This window comes from Phoenix dactylifera, chromosome 4, assembly GCF_051530095.1.
Source record: "Phoenix dactylifera cultivar Ajwa chromosome 4, Ajwa_hap1_PhDact_Kaust_v1.1, whole genome shotgun sequence".
Lineage (NCBI taxonomy): Eukaryota > Viridiplantae > Streptophyta > Magnoliopsida > Arecales > Arecaceae > Phoenix > Phoenix dactylifera.
The window spans coordinates 7233212-7250134 of NC_143193.1; the positions used below are offsets into that span (position 1 = coordinate 7233212).

The 16923-nt window shown below is 41.2% G+C and overlaps 1 protein-coding gene across 1 annotated transcript; it reads right to left on the bottom strand.

Annotated features, from left to right (window-relative positions):
- Positions 1 to 11329: 11329 nt before the first annotated feature.
- On the bottom strand, positions 11330 to 15800 carry LOC103723957 (leucine-rich repeat receptor protein kinase HPCA1-like). Its single transcript, XM_088720760.2, has 6 exons — positions 15224 to 15800; positions 15017 to 15132; positions 14512 to 14772; positions 14143 to 14343; positions 11693 to 11901; positions 11330 to 11375 (listed from the first exon to the last, which is right to left on the bottom strand). The coding sequence occupies exons 1-6, from the start codon at positions 15720 to 15722 to the stop codon at positions 11330 to 11332; spliced, it is 1332 nt and encodes a 443-aa protein (XP_088576886.1). The 5' UTR covers positions 15723 to 15800.
- Positions 15801 to 16923: the final 1123 nt, after the last annotated feature.

Sequence of the window (16923 nt, forward strand, 5' to 3'; positions counted from 1 at the left end):
ATGATGTCTTGAATTATGGGTTCTCAATATTTTGTAATGCTCCATGCTTGGACAATTCGATTGAATGTTTGGAATACTACATAAAATTTTTGTTTGGTATTATTGAAAAGAAATTTCAGATTTGTCGTTCACAATCATCGTTAAAATCTGAAAGTTGAATAAATTTGTAAAAAGGAGAAGAGAAGGATATCTCTATTTAGGCAATAACTTTGGTATATAATATTCTAATTCATACCAAAACTTAACATAAATACAAATATTCTGAATATGCTCTTATATGTTTGAAATATGTATTTTCAATCGTAATGATTTAAGATGAGCTACAATGTGGAAGATACATATCTCAAATTATGACTTTGAAAGCCTCTATTGAAAATCTTTATGAAATTCAGAATCTGATAAAAGCTTAAACTCAATATGATAAAATCTTAATGTAAGAAAAACAGAATTAATTTTGATGCCTTGGTTGATTGCTCCGATACGCATCCGAAACATATCATTTCTTATCTTTAAAGTGTACTAATATTGGTCCAAATGATGTGTCTTTCGATGATCTTGATTGCAAACAAAAATTTCTAAATATATGATTTTATTTTGATATTAAAAAGATTTATTGTGCTTCATATATACATTGCTGAAAAACTATGACTAAGAAATTAATATTTTGAATATACACTCCTACATAATTAAATGCTTCTATCATTAAAAAGAAAAGCTATTTTTAAAAAGAGAGTTAATGATCCTAAAACTTAGAATATTTCAACTCACTTCAATAATTCTTATAGGAAAGAAAATATAATTACTTTTGAAAGAAATTTGAGCTTCAAAAGAATTATTTTCTGATTAATATTTCCATACATATTCAAAAAAAAAATAAGAGGAAATATAATTTATTCTTGAAAGATTAAAAAGAGTGATTGCTATAAATCTTGAAAAATTCTAGATCACTCTACATTCTTGATATTATAGAAGAACAAAAAAAAAAGGGTTTGAAAGAAAATGCATCTTTTGAGGGGGAGCTTTAAATACTCAATCTCTTTATTGAAAATTATCTTCAAACTCTAAACTCTCAAATGGAATGATTAATTAAGGGAGAGAAAGAAAATTTCAGAGTGAGAGATCATATAGAACTTAATCGTATAAATTCGCATCTAAAGATGAGACAAAGAATACTAAATGTAAAGTGGTATTAAACTTTGTGCTTCATTGAATATCTTTTGAAAGTTGGATTTCCATCTATATTCATCGGTAAATCATTTATTTCTGAAAATTAATTGAAAAGGATTCCATCTGTCTTAGTTTCGAAAATTTATCTTGGAATCTACTTATGAGTTCTTATTGGCTTGCACTTTAGTGTTTCAATCCTGAGCCAATTCATTTTAATTGATTTTGATGCTATGATCTTTAAAGGAGTAAAAGAAAGTCTTTAAGAGAGCTCTAAACGAACTTTCAAAGCCTTGAATTTTATGTATCCTACACTGCATAAATTCATGTTTTGGTATCTATGCCCCAATACTTTTATATCATGAAAGAACTTTGAAGTCATTAAGAATTAAGGATTCAACATAATCTTATGTTTTTCGAGTATATAAGTTTTGATCTTTATTTGCTCTTATACTATACTCTGAAAATTAATTAGATTGCTCTCATCTTGCTATATACTTAATATATATATACATATATATATAAAGGTGTTGAATTTTCATTCGTGCTTTCTTTGAATATTATTCTTTATACTCCTTGAAATAACTTGAAAAGGATTCCATCTACACTTGATTTCAAAACTATCTTTGGAATCTACATTTAGAGATCACTTCTGGCTTACATCCTAAATATCTCATTCCTAAAGCCAAACACATAGAAATAAAATATGATTTTATTAGGGATCATGTGCAAAATGGAAACATATGTATTGAGCATATATACACTGAAAAACAATTAGCCGACATATTCACAAAACCCTTGAGTGAAGATACATTCTGCACGCTAAGGAGAGAATTAGGTATATGTGATCTTTTTTATTGAAGAAATATAAAAGGGAGCAAGTAGTCTCATGATACATTCCTCCAATTTCTAAAAATCCATGAAACATGAGTCAAACTTGTTATCTATAGATTCCTTACTCATGTATCATTGTCCCAGAAAGAATTTATAAGGATTGGAAGCAAGGAAAATTTTTTGAAGCAAAAAGGAAGAGAAAAGAAAAATTCTGCACTTGGGTCAACCCAACCCAGAATAGGGTCGACCCAACGTTGAGTCGACCCAAGAAGTTTCTTGAGTCGACCCAACGTCGGATCCCACTGTTAAAAGGGGGATCCATGAGCTATCTAGGGCACTGTTTGCCCTTGTCCTCTTCTGAAAACCCTATTCCCCACTCTCAAATCTTCTCCAATCATCTCCAAACAGTAGATTACTTCAAGATCTTGGAGAAATGGGACCCAAGAGAGTCGTAGCCAAGCGATCCGGGAGAGTCTCATGATCTTGTTTAGAGCCTAGGATATGTATCTAGTTCTCATATGTATTTTGTGTTTATCATGCATCTTTAAACTTTGATTAAGGAACATTGTATCTGCTTTTGTTTTTGGTCTGAATGTATGAAAATGATTCCTATTTTGATCAATAAAGTTTGAAGTTTATCATTTATTGCATTTTTTCCCATGTATCTTTTTGATGATAACAAAAAGGGGGAGAAGTAAAGAAAGAGTACTTTAGGAGAAGCAAAGATCATCTTGGGGGAGAAGTAAAGAAAGAGTATCTTAGGAGAAGTAAAGGGAGAAGTAAAGATATCTTTAGAGTAAATAGAGTAACAAAAAGGGGGAGAAGTAAAGAAAGAGTAATAAGAGGAGAAGTAAAGAAAGAAAGAGAAATAATTTGTAAAACAAATTGAAAATCATATAAGAAAGCATATACATCCAAGGGGGAGCAATTTGCAACAATGAAAATGATCAACTCAAAAATTTATATCAAATTTCAGAATTTGGCACACATAAATTCAGAATTTGGCACGCACCTCTCGCACCCCGATACATAGCCTGAAACTCATATTATCTCAAATTTTTGAAGTTTCATCGCTAATGAATTATAAATGAAAGGGGGAGCAATTCAAAGAGTCAAATTGGCAACATTTAAATGATATAGGGGGAGATTTCACAAGTATATATGAAAAGCTGAAATTCAGCAGTTTAATCCCTTTTATAAACTGATTTTAAAGACAAGTATCAATAGGCTTATACTCTTTATTTTGTAATCATCAAAAAGGGGGAGATTGAGGATGATAGTGTTATTTTGATGATTAACAAGCAATTATCTAGAGCATGCTATAAGTTAAATTGATACTTCATTTATAAGTTCATTACTCTCAGTATATTTGTTTAATTGAAAATGGATAAATGGCCTTGTTCATTTGGATGAATCTAACCTTGAAAATGCAGCAAAGTGTGGTTTGAGTCGACCCACAGGTTGATTGGGTCGACCCCGGTACATCAAGAAGTCATCTGGCACACTCCTGCAAAAATGGCACAAATGAACAGTGAGTTGGGTCGACCCAAGGTAAGCATGAGTCGACCCAACCTCCAAAGAACCTCAAAACACAACAGAAGAATGCTCTCTGGATTTACTGAGAGGGTCGACCCACACAGTGGTTGAGTCGACCCAAGCTTGAGTCGACCCAAACCCTGAGAGGGTCGACCCAAAGGCAAGACAGAAAGACAGACAGAAAATGGTTCTCTGGAATTACTGAGAGGGTCGACCCAAGAAGAAGTTGAGTCGACCCAAGTGAACTTTGAGTCGACCCAAAGAATGGTTGGGTCGACCCATGGAAAGGAAGGCTGAAATTGAGGTTTCTGTGGTTTCTGAGAGGGTCGACCCAAGGAATGTTTGAGTCGACCCAAGTGAAGGTTGGGTCGACCCAAGGACAGGTTGAGCCGACCCAAACACGGGCTGAACATAACGGCTAGTTGTGCAGAAATGCTTTTTGGACTCCCAACGGCTATAAACGGCTAGTTTCTTCAATCCAACGGTCAGAAAGGACTATTTGGAGGTTGGAGAAGTATTTAAGAGGGAGTATTCATCAGAGGAAGTAAGCTTTTGGGAAAATACATCAAGTGCATTCAAGAGAGAACCCTAGCAAGGCAAGCTTCATCCAAGTGCTTCATTCAAGAGTCAAAAGAAAGGGGTTGAGCAGATTCAAAGAGTCATCAAGAGCTCCATCCTCCCTTGAAGAGTGAAGCATCCTTGACAAAGAAGAGCAAAGCGACTTCAAAGCGATAAATACTTTCTAACTCTTCTTTGTAGTTCATATTATTTTATATGCTCATTTAGGAGTTTGAATCTTTTCTTTTTATTTGTTAAACACTTTGTAAAGGTTCGTTGGTGAGCCCGCAAAACCAACAAAGGTTTTTGGTGAACCCGGAAAACCAAGTGTATAGGTTCGTTGGTGAGCCCGCAAAACCAACAAAGGTTTTTGGTGAACCCGGAAAACCAAGTGTATAGGTTCGTTGGTGAGCCCGCAAAACCAACAAAGGTTTTTGGATTGTGAGCCCGGAAAACAATCCAACTGTAATCCGCGGGATTATAGTGAATTCCCAAGGGGACGCTTGGGGAGTGGACGTAGGTGCTAAGGAGAGCACCGAACCACTATATATTGTTGTGTTTGTGTTGTGCTTGTGCTTACGTTTATTCTTGCATCATCTTCTATCTTTGCACTAGTTTAAATCATTCAAATAGTTTAAGGAAGCATCCACTGCACTTAATTAAGAAAGTCCTTTTTAAACACCAAAAATTTAGAAGAAACCAATTCACCCCCCCCCCCCCTCTTGGCTTGTCACCTTGGGCAACACAGGGCCCTTGCGACCCCGGATTGGATCCTCCGATTCCCTACTAGCCGGGTTAGCCATTTGCCTCGGATGGCCTCGGACCACTGCCCATTGCTGCTATCCACATCATCTGGCCCTACGCATCGTAGCCCCTTCCGCTTTGAGAAGGTTTGGCTGTCGTATCCCCAGTCTTGGGATGTCGTCCGTGATGCGTGGCGGGTCCCGGTGCACGGCGATGCTATGCAACGGGTCTCACGCAAACTTGAGCTGACTAAACGGCGCCTTCGCCGGTGGAATCGTGAGGTCGTGGGCAATATCTTTCGGCGATTGGAGGGGGTTGAGACTTCGATCGCTGAGTTGCAGAGGAAGGAGGACTTGGGAGGCGTGCTTCCGGAGGACGATATGACTGATCTCCGGGGACTCCTTGCGACTCACCAATCGCTACTACGGCAGCATGAGATTTTCTGGCGACAGAAATCTCGGGTGCAGTGGGTAAGCGAAGGTGATCGTAACACTAGGTTCTTTCATCGGTCGACGATTATCCGGAGACAGAGGAGCATGATCCACTCTCTGCGAGCTGGGTCTGGACACCGAGTGGAGGGTGAGTCCGCCATTCGGCAGGTCTTGCTCGATTTTTTTCGTACTAGGTGGACGGAGGATGAGGCGGCCAGTGATGGGGACCCTCCTCTGACGACGGATGTGGGTATTGATGATTCTGAGAGCGTACTCCTGACCCGGCCAGTGTCGGCACAGGAGGTACAGGAGGCAGTATGGGCCTTGGCTGCAGATAAGGCCCCGGGACCTGATGGTTTCCCCCCGTTTTTCTTTCGGCAGTATTGGGATATTATCCGACTAGCGATGGTGGAGGCTATCCAGTGTTTTTTTGCCCAGGCAGCTATGCCTGAGGACTGGAAGGCCACCTTCATCACGCTAATACCTAAATGCCAAAATGCGGCCGAACCTTGTCACTTCAGGCCCATCAGCTTGTGCACAACCCTATACAAGGTTGTCGCAAGAATCATGGTAGGCAGAATGAAGCCCCTCCTGCCTGGCATCATTAGCCAGGAGCAGGGGGCCTTTGTGGCTGGCAGAAATATTTCTCATAATATTATGCTGGCCCAGGAAACGATGTGGGATCTCCGACAGCTTCGAAGCGACACAGTCTGATGGCAGTCAAGATGGATATGGAACGGGCTTACGACAGGATCAGGTGGAGCTTTCTTCAGCAGGCGTTGGAGGCTTACGGCTTCCCCAGGCAGTGGATCGGCTGGGTTATGGGGTGTGTTCGGAGGCCAAAGTTCTCTATCTTGGTCAACGGCACACCGTCACCTTACTTTGAGTCCTCTATAGGGCTACGGCAGGGATGTCCTTTATCTCCCTACTTGTTTATTATCTGTTCTGATATCTTATCTCGGTCTTTGCAGAGAGTGTGCGCTAGCCGTGAGCTGGAGGCCTACACCCCAGCCACGGGAGCTCGCCCTATCTCACATTTACTTTTTGCTGACGACTGTCTTCTTTTGGCCAGGGCACGGACTACAGAGGCTCGGGTCCTTCGCAGGGTGGTAGCGGCATACTGCGCGGCGTCCGGCCAGAGGGTGAATTTTTTCAAATCCACCATCTCCTTCAGCCCCAGCATAGAGAGCGGAGTCAGACAGGAGATCAGAGGGATCCTCCAGATACCGGAGTAGGAAGGGACGCTTACCTACCTAGGCGTGCCTATCACTGGCCGGAGACTGCGGGTGGCAGAGTGCTCCGGTTTGGTACAGCGAGTCCGGAGCAGGCTGGAGGGATGGAGGGCATCATCATTATCCATGATGGGGAGAGTGATATTGGTTAGGGCAGTGCTGGGATCTCTACCGGTTTACCTCATGGCCAACACAGTGGTTCCCAAGACGATCCTGCTAAGGATCGAGCGCCTTCTTAGGGATTTCCTGTGGGGGTCATACGGTGGAGGTCACGGAGTGCACCTGGTTGCCTGGGAGCAGGTCTGCCGCCCCACTAGTGAGGGCGGTCTGGGGGTGCAGTCCCTTATTGAGAGGCGCGAGGCTTTCATTGCTCGGCATGCGGCTCGGTTCATCTTGGAGCCACACGGCCTCTGGAGTCGGGTGATGGCAGCTAGATATGGCCGAGGGGCTTCAGGGGTGGCACAGCGGGGCCGCCGAGTATCCTTCATGTGGCGTGAGATCGGGAGGCACCTGCCGGCAGTATCGGCACATATCAGGGTTTTGATTGGCGACGGTCGGAGTATTGATGTGGCTAGCGACTCATGGGTGGACTCCCTGGCCCTGAGCCGCTGGCCTACTATGTTTGACACAGAGGCGATTGAGGGGTTGCGGGTGTGCGATCTCCTTGTACCAGGAGGGGCAGTGTGGGATGAGGCTAGACTCAGGCTATTGTTCGGGGTACACCTAGCTGCGAGGATCCGATCCCTCCCGTTACCAGGATGTGGGGGGCCAGATGTCAGGGTGTGGGGCACCTCGAGCCAGGCCAGCATCAGGTTGGGAGACATCACGCGCGCCATTCAGCTAGGGCATGAGCCGGGCCGGACTGCACCTGGATTTGGAGGTCCGGACTTCATCCGAGGGTTGCTCTCTTTCTATGGAAGGTGTTCTGGAGCCGACTTCCTACGAGAGCAGAGCTGAGCAGGCGAGGTTGGGGGGTCCCAGCTGAGTGCGGGACGTGCGGAGCTGAGGAGTCAGTGGACCATGTGCTCTTCCAGTGTACATGGGCGCGGACGACATGGCAGTGGGCTGGGATCCCGCGGGGGGCCCGGAGTGAGCGGCTACAGTTTCTCAGGGTGACACGGCAGTGGTTAGCCAGTTTACGGACTCGCGAGGAGGGCATTAGAGCTACTTGCACAGCGCTTCAGATCTAGCTGGCAAGGAATGCCCGCACTCTCGGTGAGCGCAGGGTGTCACCGAGGTTTGTGGCAGAGCTTGCTCGAGCACAGGCTTTGGAGTTCAGACCCGCCCCTTCTACAGATAGACCTTTGACAGCTCGGGACACCTGGGGTTCCCCCCTGCTTCGGCAGCTTCCCAGTTGGTGTATTTCACCTGGGAGCCCCCACCCCTGAGCTTCCTCAAGGTCAACTTCGATGGGTCGGTTCTGGATGGCGGCACGCGGGGCGGTGCAGGCTTTGTCATACGAGGCCCACACTCCAGGGTAGTGGCCGCAGGTGGCTGTCAGTTGTTCGATACATCGGTGCCTGGAGCAGAGCTGCACGCCGCCTGGGCAGGCCTTCGACATGCGAGGGCAGTATTGCGGGCCAGCTCGATTATCTTGGAGGGGGACTCGGCCACTGTTGTCCGATGGATTCAGAGGGGATTGGGGGGTGAGACTACAGACCATCCCCTGATTCGCGATATTGTGATGATGAGTCAGGGAGGGGCCACTTTGGCCAAACATGTATTCAGGGAGGCCAATGGGGCAGCCGACTGGGTGGCTGGCCATGTGGCCCACCACTCGGGGTATGCCCTTTGGGTAGGAGAGGCGGAGCTGCCATTGGCACTTCGTGAGGTCTTGTATTTTGATTTTATTGGGTGTATTCGTACCCGTACTGTATGAAGCACCCGCTTTCAGCAGAAAAGAAGAAGAAGAAGAAGAAGTTGTTTACAACACAGCCAAATTCCCGTACCGACAAGCTCCATTTCACCTCCTCTGACATCGATCGCCCCCTTCTTTATTAGACCGCTCCACGCTTCTCGAGGCCTTTGTTGTCAAGTGCAAAAGGCTTCGCGTTTTCTCTACGCGTAGAACGACCGTGGGGCATAAAAATTACGCAAGAAACCGTCCAAGAGCTTTGAAGCTAATGCAACATCGCAAATGGAGCTACTGATTGAATAATACAGTAAACCCATATAAATATCTGCTTTATAGGCTTCCACGACTGATCTTTCTATTTAGTTTTATAATATTTTAAATTGACCTTCATGAATGTATTTTTTTATTTAATTTAAATTATCCGATTTGCCAAAAAAAATATAAAACAGATTTGGAAACTCATTTTTTTGTGGTAAAGAGTAGAGCTGATCAAATGTTGAGCCCGGTCGGGTTCGGATAGAACTCTACAGTAAAAATTCAGTCTCATATTAATGCCCAAGTCGCCCGGCCGAGATATCAAACCTCTATTTTTTGTTCAGACCGATCCAATTCTAAAAAGGCAATATCAGACTGTCCAACAAACATGATGTTGATATATTCATTAATATATAGTACAAAATTTTACTATAATAATATATAATTAGTTAATATAATTAATATATAAAAAATATATATATATTTAATATATATATATATATATATATTATTTTGGGCGGGATATTTTTTTTTTTTCAGATCAGTCCTTTTTTTTTTTTTTTTTTTTTTTGTAAAGCTCAGACTTGTTCCATTGGCCTATTTTTAGTATGCAAGCCTGTCAAATTTTGGGCCGGACTAGGCGGCCAGTTGGCCTTCCTGTTCACATGACAACCTACAGACATGAGAGAGACTACTTTGTAGCCTAGCTGCTGCAATTATTATTTCTGGCCTTGGAAATATCCATGTGACGAAAAGGCTATCGCAATGCTATGGTACCCGTCCGAAGCCTAGCATTATTTTATATATATCAATGATGACAGCTATAGGTCTCACTAAAATCACTTCTATACTTTCGCAAGAATCTCCGTGCAAGGTACAAACTTAGCTTCCTGGCATATAATAGAATAAGCACTCTTGCTTTTAACCTTATATATACCCTTGCAAGAAATAGGTGAAACACCATGAGGCAAAGAAAATAAATCCGTACGATATATTTCACCTGGAAGCTCCCACCTCCGAGTTTCCTCAAAGTCAACTTTGATAGATCAGGCCTGGATGGTAGCACGAGGGGAGATGCGGATTTTGTTATTCGGAATCCGTCCGCCAGGATTATAGCTGCTGGGGGTGGTCAGTTATTTGACACTTCGGTTCCGAGTGCAGAACTGAGAGTTGCTTGGGCGGGCCTTCGCCATGCCCGATGCATGTCACAGACTAGATCCATCATCCTGGAGGGTGATTTAGCCACCATTATTAGTTGGATCCGGGGGGTCCAAGAAGTAACGATTGTGACCATCCACAGCTCCGAGACATTTGGGCTATGGTTAGAGTTGGAGGGGCCTTTCAGGCCAAGCATATTTACCGTGAAGCCAATGGTGCTGCGGATTGGGTGGCTGCATATGCAACTTGTCACTCCGGTGGTACCTTGTGGACTGAGATGGGGAGGTCCCTTTGGCACTCCGAGGTATCCTATTTTTTGACTTTATTGGGTGTATCCATACCCGCGAGGTATGATCCACCCGTTCTAGCAAAAAAAAAAGAAAATAAAGAAAATAAATCCTTGCTCTCACTCTTCTGAAGAGCTGAAATCTCTTCTTACATGGCATCCACCTGAGCAACAATGCCTTTAATATCATCATATGAAATGGATTCTAGCTTATGAACAATAGTAAAAATGTAATAATAAGCAACAGAAAAATAATCCCAACTCTATAGCTATTAATTGGTTTCTTCTTTCTCTTGATTCTCTACAACAGTGGTGGATCTTTAGAAGTTTTAGTTTCATCTTCGAGTAATCTATAAAAAAAATATAGAATATATAAATAAATCTACCTCATTCTATGAGCTTAAGCTTTTGGGATAAGTGATAATTTTAACATAATATCAGAGCAGAGGTCCTGAGTTCGAACTCTGCCTCCGCACTCTTTAACCCCATTATTAAAAAATTTCTCATGTTGGGCTCATCTATTAAAAAGAAGTCCGAGTCCCATGTGAAGGAGAGTATAAAAAAATATAAAATATATAAATAAATCTACCTCATCCTATCACCTTAAGTTTTTAGGACAAGTGGTGATTTCAACATGGTTTCAGAGTAGAGGTCCTGAGTTCGAATCCTGTCTCGGCACTCTTTAACCCCATTATTAAAAATTTCACAGAAGTGGTGATTTCAACATAATCTTATATCTTTCTCTTCTCTGGCAAAATATTCTTTTTTCCTTAGAATTTAAGATATGCATATTGGTTCACCATGGACTTTTATAACTTCAATATTGACCTAGGTTCGAGTCCCACCCTCACCCTAATTTCGAAGAGGCTTGTCCTACTTGTCAAAATGAAGCTATCTTTCTTAATTCTCATTCAATATTAACTAACCACTTCATCATTTAACCAAAAGTTGTTAAAAAATTGGTCAGCAATATGAACAGTTTAATCAGATGGCCTCCTGCTTCCTGGGGGGCATGGTTTGAATCCATCACCCTCTGCATCAGACTCTCCAGAGAGCAACTCATTAGAGTAGTGCACTACACAACCGCCAGCCCAAACGCTTCAGACCATCTTCTGGAAGTGCAATAGATGGTGACTTAACAATGTTTCCGAACAATATATTTAATAAAAATAGCAATGCCATGCGATGCAAACCATTAATCAACAAACAGAATGATGCAAATCTTTTCATTGAGAAAAGAAAAGAGTAAAATGAAGCAAATGACACCAACTTATTTTCATGAGAACTGAGACCGCGTTATAACAAATATACTTTGAACAGAACTGGAAACATTACAAATGAAATAGATATCAACAAACGTTCTCTCCGGAGAACGGACATCCCAAGCTTGGATGGTAAGAAGAGGAACAAGCGCTTATTTCAGGCGTGAATTTTACACAAACCACATAACAAATGCAATAAGCTAAGCCATAAGATAACCTGCAGTTGGTGGGAACCATCAAATCCTGGCAAGATGAGCCCAGTGCTCTGATACCAGGAACTGAAGCAAGAGAAGCCTAAACTTCCTCAGCGGCATTGATTGTAGTATTTGCTGCATGGTCTTTGACGAGGGCGAACCTGTTGAGGGCGGCAGTCATACCTGTCTCCCCGCCCGCCGACTTTGCATGTCGCATCTCCTCTTCGAAGCGCACCATAGTCTATTTTCTTGACCATCGATTCTAGCAACCAGTCCACTTCTTCTTGGCACTCGAAGATGGAGCCATGACACACAGATGAGCCTCCTCCTCTCCCATAGCCTTTGTGGGTGTCCATTACCTCTTTCCCACTGGTAGCAGCAGCAGCAACTAGCTGCAAAAGCAGCAGAAAAGAGATAGCAGCACCTCTTCTCCACATAACACCCACACTCGCATTTTCCATCTCTCTCTCCTCGGCTCCTCCTCCCGGATGCAAGGAAGCAATTAGTTGCCGCAGCGGCTTATATTAGTGTGGAATTTAAGACTAGAACTATGGGCTATATTTCATTTGGACAGAATGTAACATCCTCCAGCCATGCTTGAGCCTGACAATGCCGTCGGTTCCCAGTAGCATTATTTGAGGGTGGACCTGCATGTCTACTCATGGGGGCTGAAGGGCAGACTAGGACCAGATGACAACCAGAGCTGGGATCAAAAACTTACATCACATTATCCAAGGGGTTTGAGCATTAGTTTAGCATAGATTAAGGGCTCAACAAAGCCAAGCTTCTATCTGCCCTCCTGCATCTGGTCGAGCCGGAATTAATATTAATTTTAAGTTCAAAATTTCGGTTCGAGGTTGGTTTATTTCTTATTTGATCAAACGCAGTCAAAGTTTAATTTCACCGCAATCTAATCGAGCTCATTTTGAACAACTTGCTTTTGATTGAAATTATTGGAATTTATCCGATTGAGCACATCCGGATGTGGCCCGTGCTAACACACACCAGGATACTACCGGCATTAGAAAAAGGTTTATTTGTTTAGTCTCACCTTTCAATTTATCTCTACCTCGCCCATCGAATGGATGCTGCTGGTGTGTAAACCACAACGGGCATTAGAAATTTAGGATTCATAAAAGAAGGAACAAATGATAGGAAAAATGGATTCTGAGAAGTCTTGTGATAGACTCTGTTTGGATTTCTTTCTTTAAGGTTCTCGAGGTTGGGTGCTTTGGATTTAAAGAAAACCCTTGAACGAGAAGATCACTAGGTTCTGAGTGTAACATGACATTATTTCCCGCTGCTCTTTTACTGGTATCTGTCCTTTTTTCCCTTTCATCAACATCTTATGTAGCTCTCAAAGACAAACTCATATGTTCTGAAGGTCATGTACCTGTGTACTAACATATAAAACGAATGAAAATTTTCATAGCTTAGTAGAATGTTTCGATTTAACTTCCGGTTTTAAAGCAGCCAAACCAATTGAATTTTTAGCTTATTTGTGTCTTAGATGTGTATGTTTTAACAAATAATGCAGAACTGTAATTTGTGTGTTACCATCCATTTTAACATAACAAAACTGTTAGCATCATCCACTTTTGTCGTCACTCAAATGCTTTGGTGACCTACAAATCACATGATTTTTGGTGGTTTCTAACTATTTGGATTCCTCTGGATCACGGGAATGATATGAAATCTCAACTTAAAAAATGCTAGTACAGTGATTCTGCACTGGTAGGCTTGAAGCCACAGAGCTATTGGAATGAGAGCAGCCAACGAATTTTAATTGTAGTAATTGTTTTTGAATGAGTTGCATACTCAGGGTCAAGCAGAGTCCAATTTAACCGATCCATAATACTAAAGGGTCTTTAACTTTTCATTTTAGATAGAGAAAAGGACCTTTCTTTTCAGATATAATTTAGTATAAATTCGTTTTGTTTTCCATTTCATTTGGACCAATCCAACCCAATTGTAACCTTTTATTTTAAGGCGGATAAAACATCCGATTGCAACATTCATCCATGATATTTTAACATTTAATCATCAGGGTCCGTGATAGAAAAGGAAAAATCAAAATCCCTTTCGCTCCAATAATTTATTCTCTAGACAAGTATCTCTCGGACTAAACATTTACATTTTGTAAACCAAATGTGAAAAGCATGTACATAATTAGCACGGTAATCTTATAAATGTAAGAGGCTTCTATACCTTAGATTTGAATGATAGAAAGTCATAGGTAATCACTTTTATACCTCTATCACTTCAGAAGAAATAGATTGTGAACCGGGTAATTTGTAGGTAGCTCGGCTGACTAGAGTAGTCTGTACAAAATTGTAAATGAAATCCATGTTAAAGAAAAGTTTCATCAAATACAAAGTTGTGTGTGTGAGAGAGAGAGTGTGTGTATGTGATGACTTATGGAAGCGTATGTTTAGTTCCACATCGGTTATTCGTTAAAAAGATTTTAAGTACTTACGCAAGATCTCACCCAAAAAAGTTCGCCGAAAGGTAAATTTTGGATTTTTTAGTCTTGTATAAGTACCTAATATCTCTCCAATGAATAACCAATATGAGACTAAATATATACTTGCACTTGTCCTCATAGAGAGAAAGAAAGAGATTGTAAAGTCAACCATATTGGGTTTTGTGTTCTTCCAAGCTCTATCCATTTCTTCAAAGACCTCCTTAATTGTGGGACGACCTTTGCTCGAACCAGCAGCACAAAGAACTGCAATATTCAAAATTGACTCAAAGTCCCTCAAATTAAGCTCTCCTCTAAGGCGTGGGTCTATGAAATCTTTGAGCGGTCGTTTCTTCATTTGCACATCCTTAGCCTGCATGAACACAAAGGTAAACTCTCATGCACTCCATTATAAATTTGAGCTTCTTCTTGATCATAGCTAAGTTGCAGGATTCATACAAGCTCTTATATACGAACTATTGTGCTGAAAAATATAAAATTAAGTAGCTGACCAGCACAAAACAAGAATAAATAGTTCTACCTTTCTTGTTAGAGTATCTCGTGCTGCAATATCCAACTCTATCACCTTTCTCCCTGAAAGCATTTGTAAGGTCACAATGCCAAAACTATAAATATCACTGGCACTAGTGAGCCTGGCATTTGTCATGTATTCAGGATCCATGTAGCCGATGGTTCCTCTAACATCGGTAAACACTTTGCTTTCCTCCATGTTGAACACCTTTGCTAATCCAAAGTCTGAAAGCTTCGGCTCCATATTCTCCATCAATAGAATGTTAGATAGCTGTGAAACCAACACAAAATCAATCTAAATAAATTATATTTATGCTTGTTTGGAGAACACAAAAGCAAGCATTGAGGGTTGTTCTCTCAAGTTGAATACTGCTTTAACATTAATTCCACCCTTTTTTCCTACCGTTCCTGGGAAGAATTTAATATTCCATTGCCATGCTATAACACCATGCAATTATGTTAATGCAATTAGCAATTCCTCTTCAAACTAGATCAAAAATTATGTTATTTCTCACCTTGATGTCCCTATGAACAATGCAACCATCGGGGTGATTATGGAGAAACCTCAGAACAAGTGCACAATCTCTTAATATCCTGACTCTTTGATCCCATGAAAGAACAGAGTCGATTCCTATCATGAGAATTATGAGCTAAATTCAGATCATTATAAAGAAAAAAAGGAAGCAATGCATAGCCATCTTCAGGAGGTGAGAGGAGATTACTCAAGAGATTTTGGGCAAGGTTTCCATTACAGCAGTACTCATAAACCAAGTATTGTTCTCCTCTTTCGTCACAGAAGCCAAGGAGGGAGACTAAGTTGGGGTGTCGAACTTTGGAGAGGCCTTCGACTTCCCTCGTGAAAGAACCAGACATCGCAGTCTTGTAGACGTGCTTGATTGCTACGAGCTGCCGGCTTGGAAGGATGCCCTGGTACACTTGGCCAGCGCTTCCTGAACCAAGGTGTACCTTGCTATTGCCATAATTTATGGCTTTCTCAATCTCTCCTTTCGAGAATCTATAGAGACCTGACCATGTACTGATCAATTTGCCTTGTGGATGCATAAAAACATAGAATAGCTTTGTTAGTGTAATTATTCTCATCATTTCATCTTCTTTCTCATAATGATATTCTGAATTCAAGTATCTTGACATAATACCTTCTTTGCGTCTCTCAGACCTTCTCACAAATTTGATAAGAATAACTAGAAGAACTAATCCCATTACTGCAACGAACGAAACTATTATAGCTTTCACAACACTATCTGATAAATAACCCAAAGATTGTATTAGAAACTAGTTTATAAGAGATCTTGTTAAGTATTGACATCAAGATAGTTGAATGGTAGAAGGCACTCACGCTCGATCTTAAAGCAACCTTTATCTGGGCATGCTGAAAGAGAATCGATAGAGTTAATAGAAATTCCAAATGCAAAAAAAGGTGATTGAAGAAATAGATCGGTCGTGATTGTTTCAAAACACCCCAATCTCTTGTTTGTGGATCAGCATACTCTTTTTATCTATCAAAAATGGTGCCTATAATAATCTAAATACGAATTATCAATCACAATTACCAATCAAATCCTGCATTAACAAAGATGGTGTAAGATTACTTCAATTGACTAGCTGCTAATTAGTAGGGAATCAGCTATAGAGAAAGCATTATATATGCATATTACTGAAATTAAATGCAAGCAATCAGCTATAGATTTAAACTAAGTTTTGAGACTTCCACACTTATAGGGAATCCAATAATTGAACTACTTGGAATTGAGGGCTCGTTTGGTTCGCGGGAAGCACTTTCCCTCCTACGAATATGATTCCAAGAAATAAGATTCTTAGGAATGGAATGTCTGGAAATGTATTTTTAGCATGTTTAGTTAAATATGGGAAAGTGATAGAGTTTCGGAGTTCTTATGTTTGGTTGACCATTCACTTTCCTAAAAGAGTTCTGTGTAATTCTTATTATACCCTTAATAAAAATTAGGTATTTAATGCCTCTTTAATGCTGAAGGGCCTTTTTGAAAAAAAAATAAAGATGGAGTGATTTTTCCCTTATGTGGGAATCATATTCCCATGGGAATATAACTTTCTCATCTCTCTCCTTTGAAAACTCTAACCAAACAAGAGGCATCTCATTACTTTTCCGTTGACCACACTTTTCCTCCTTCTTTTTCCGCGAACCAAACGAACCCCGAAAGAACACAACCCTTCATTTGGAAATTAAAAAAAAAATATAGACAGAAAACTGAAGCAGCAGAAAGAAACTAATCTAGACCCTTCATAGTACTCTACTATATTTAGACCTTCGCAATTGTCTGGAGGAGCCTGTGATCCAACAATGGTGAAGGAAAGAATTAATAGTAATATGGGAGTGCTCTTCATCCTTACTTAGGTGGTGAATGATGGTGGCGTGGAATAGAAT

Excerpts from the sequence above, each read along its gene's own strand:
- LOC103723957 (XM_088720760.2), bottom strand. The coding sequence starts at position 15,722 with ATGGGATTAGTTCTTCTAGTTATTCTTATCAAATTTGTGAGAAGGTCT. Across the intron at positions 14,773-15,016 it reads TTGTTCATAGGGACATCAAG|CTATCTAACATTCTATTGAT; the intron begins GTGAGAAATAAC and ends TTGGTTTCACAG. Across the intron at positions 11,902-14,142 it reads AGAACACAAAACCCAATATG|CTAGTTGCTGCTGCTGCTAC; the intron begins GTTGACTTTACA and ends CTGCTTTTGCAG.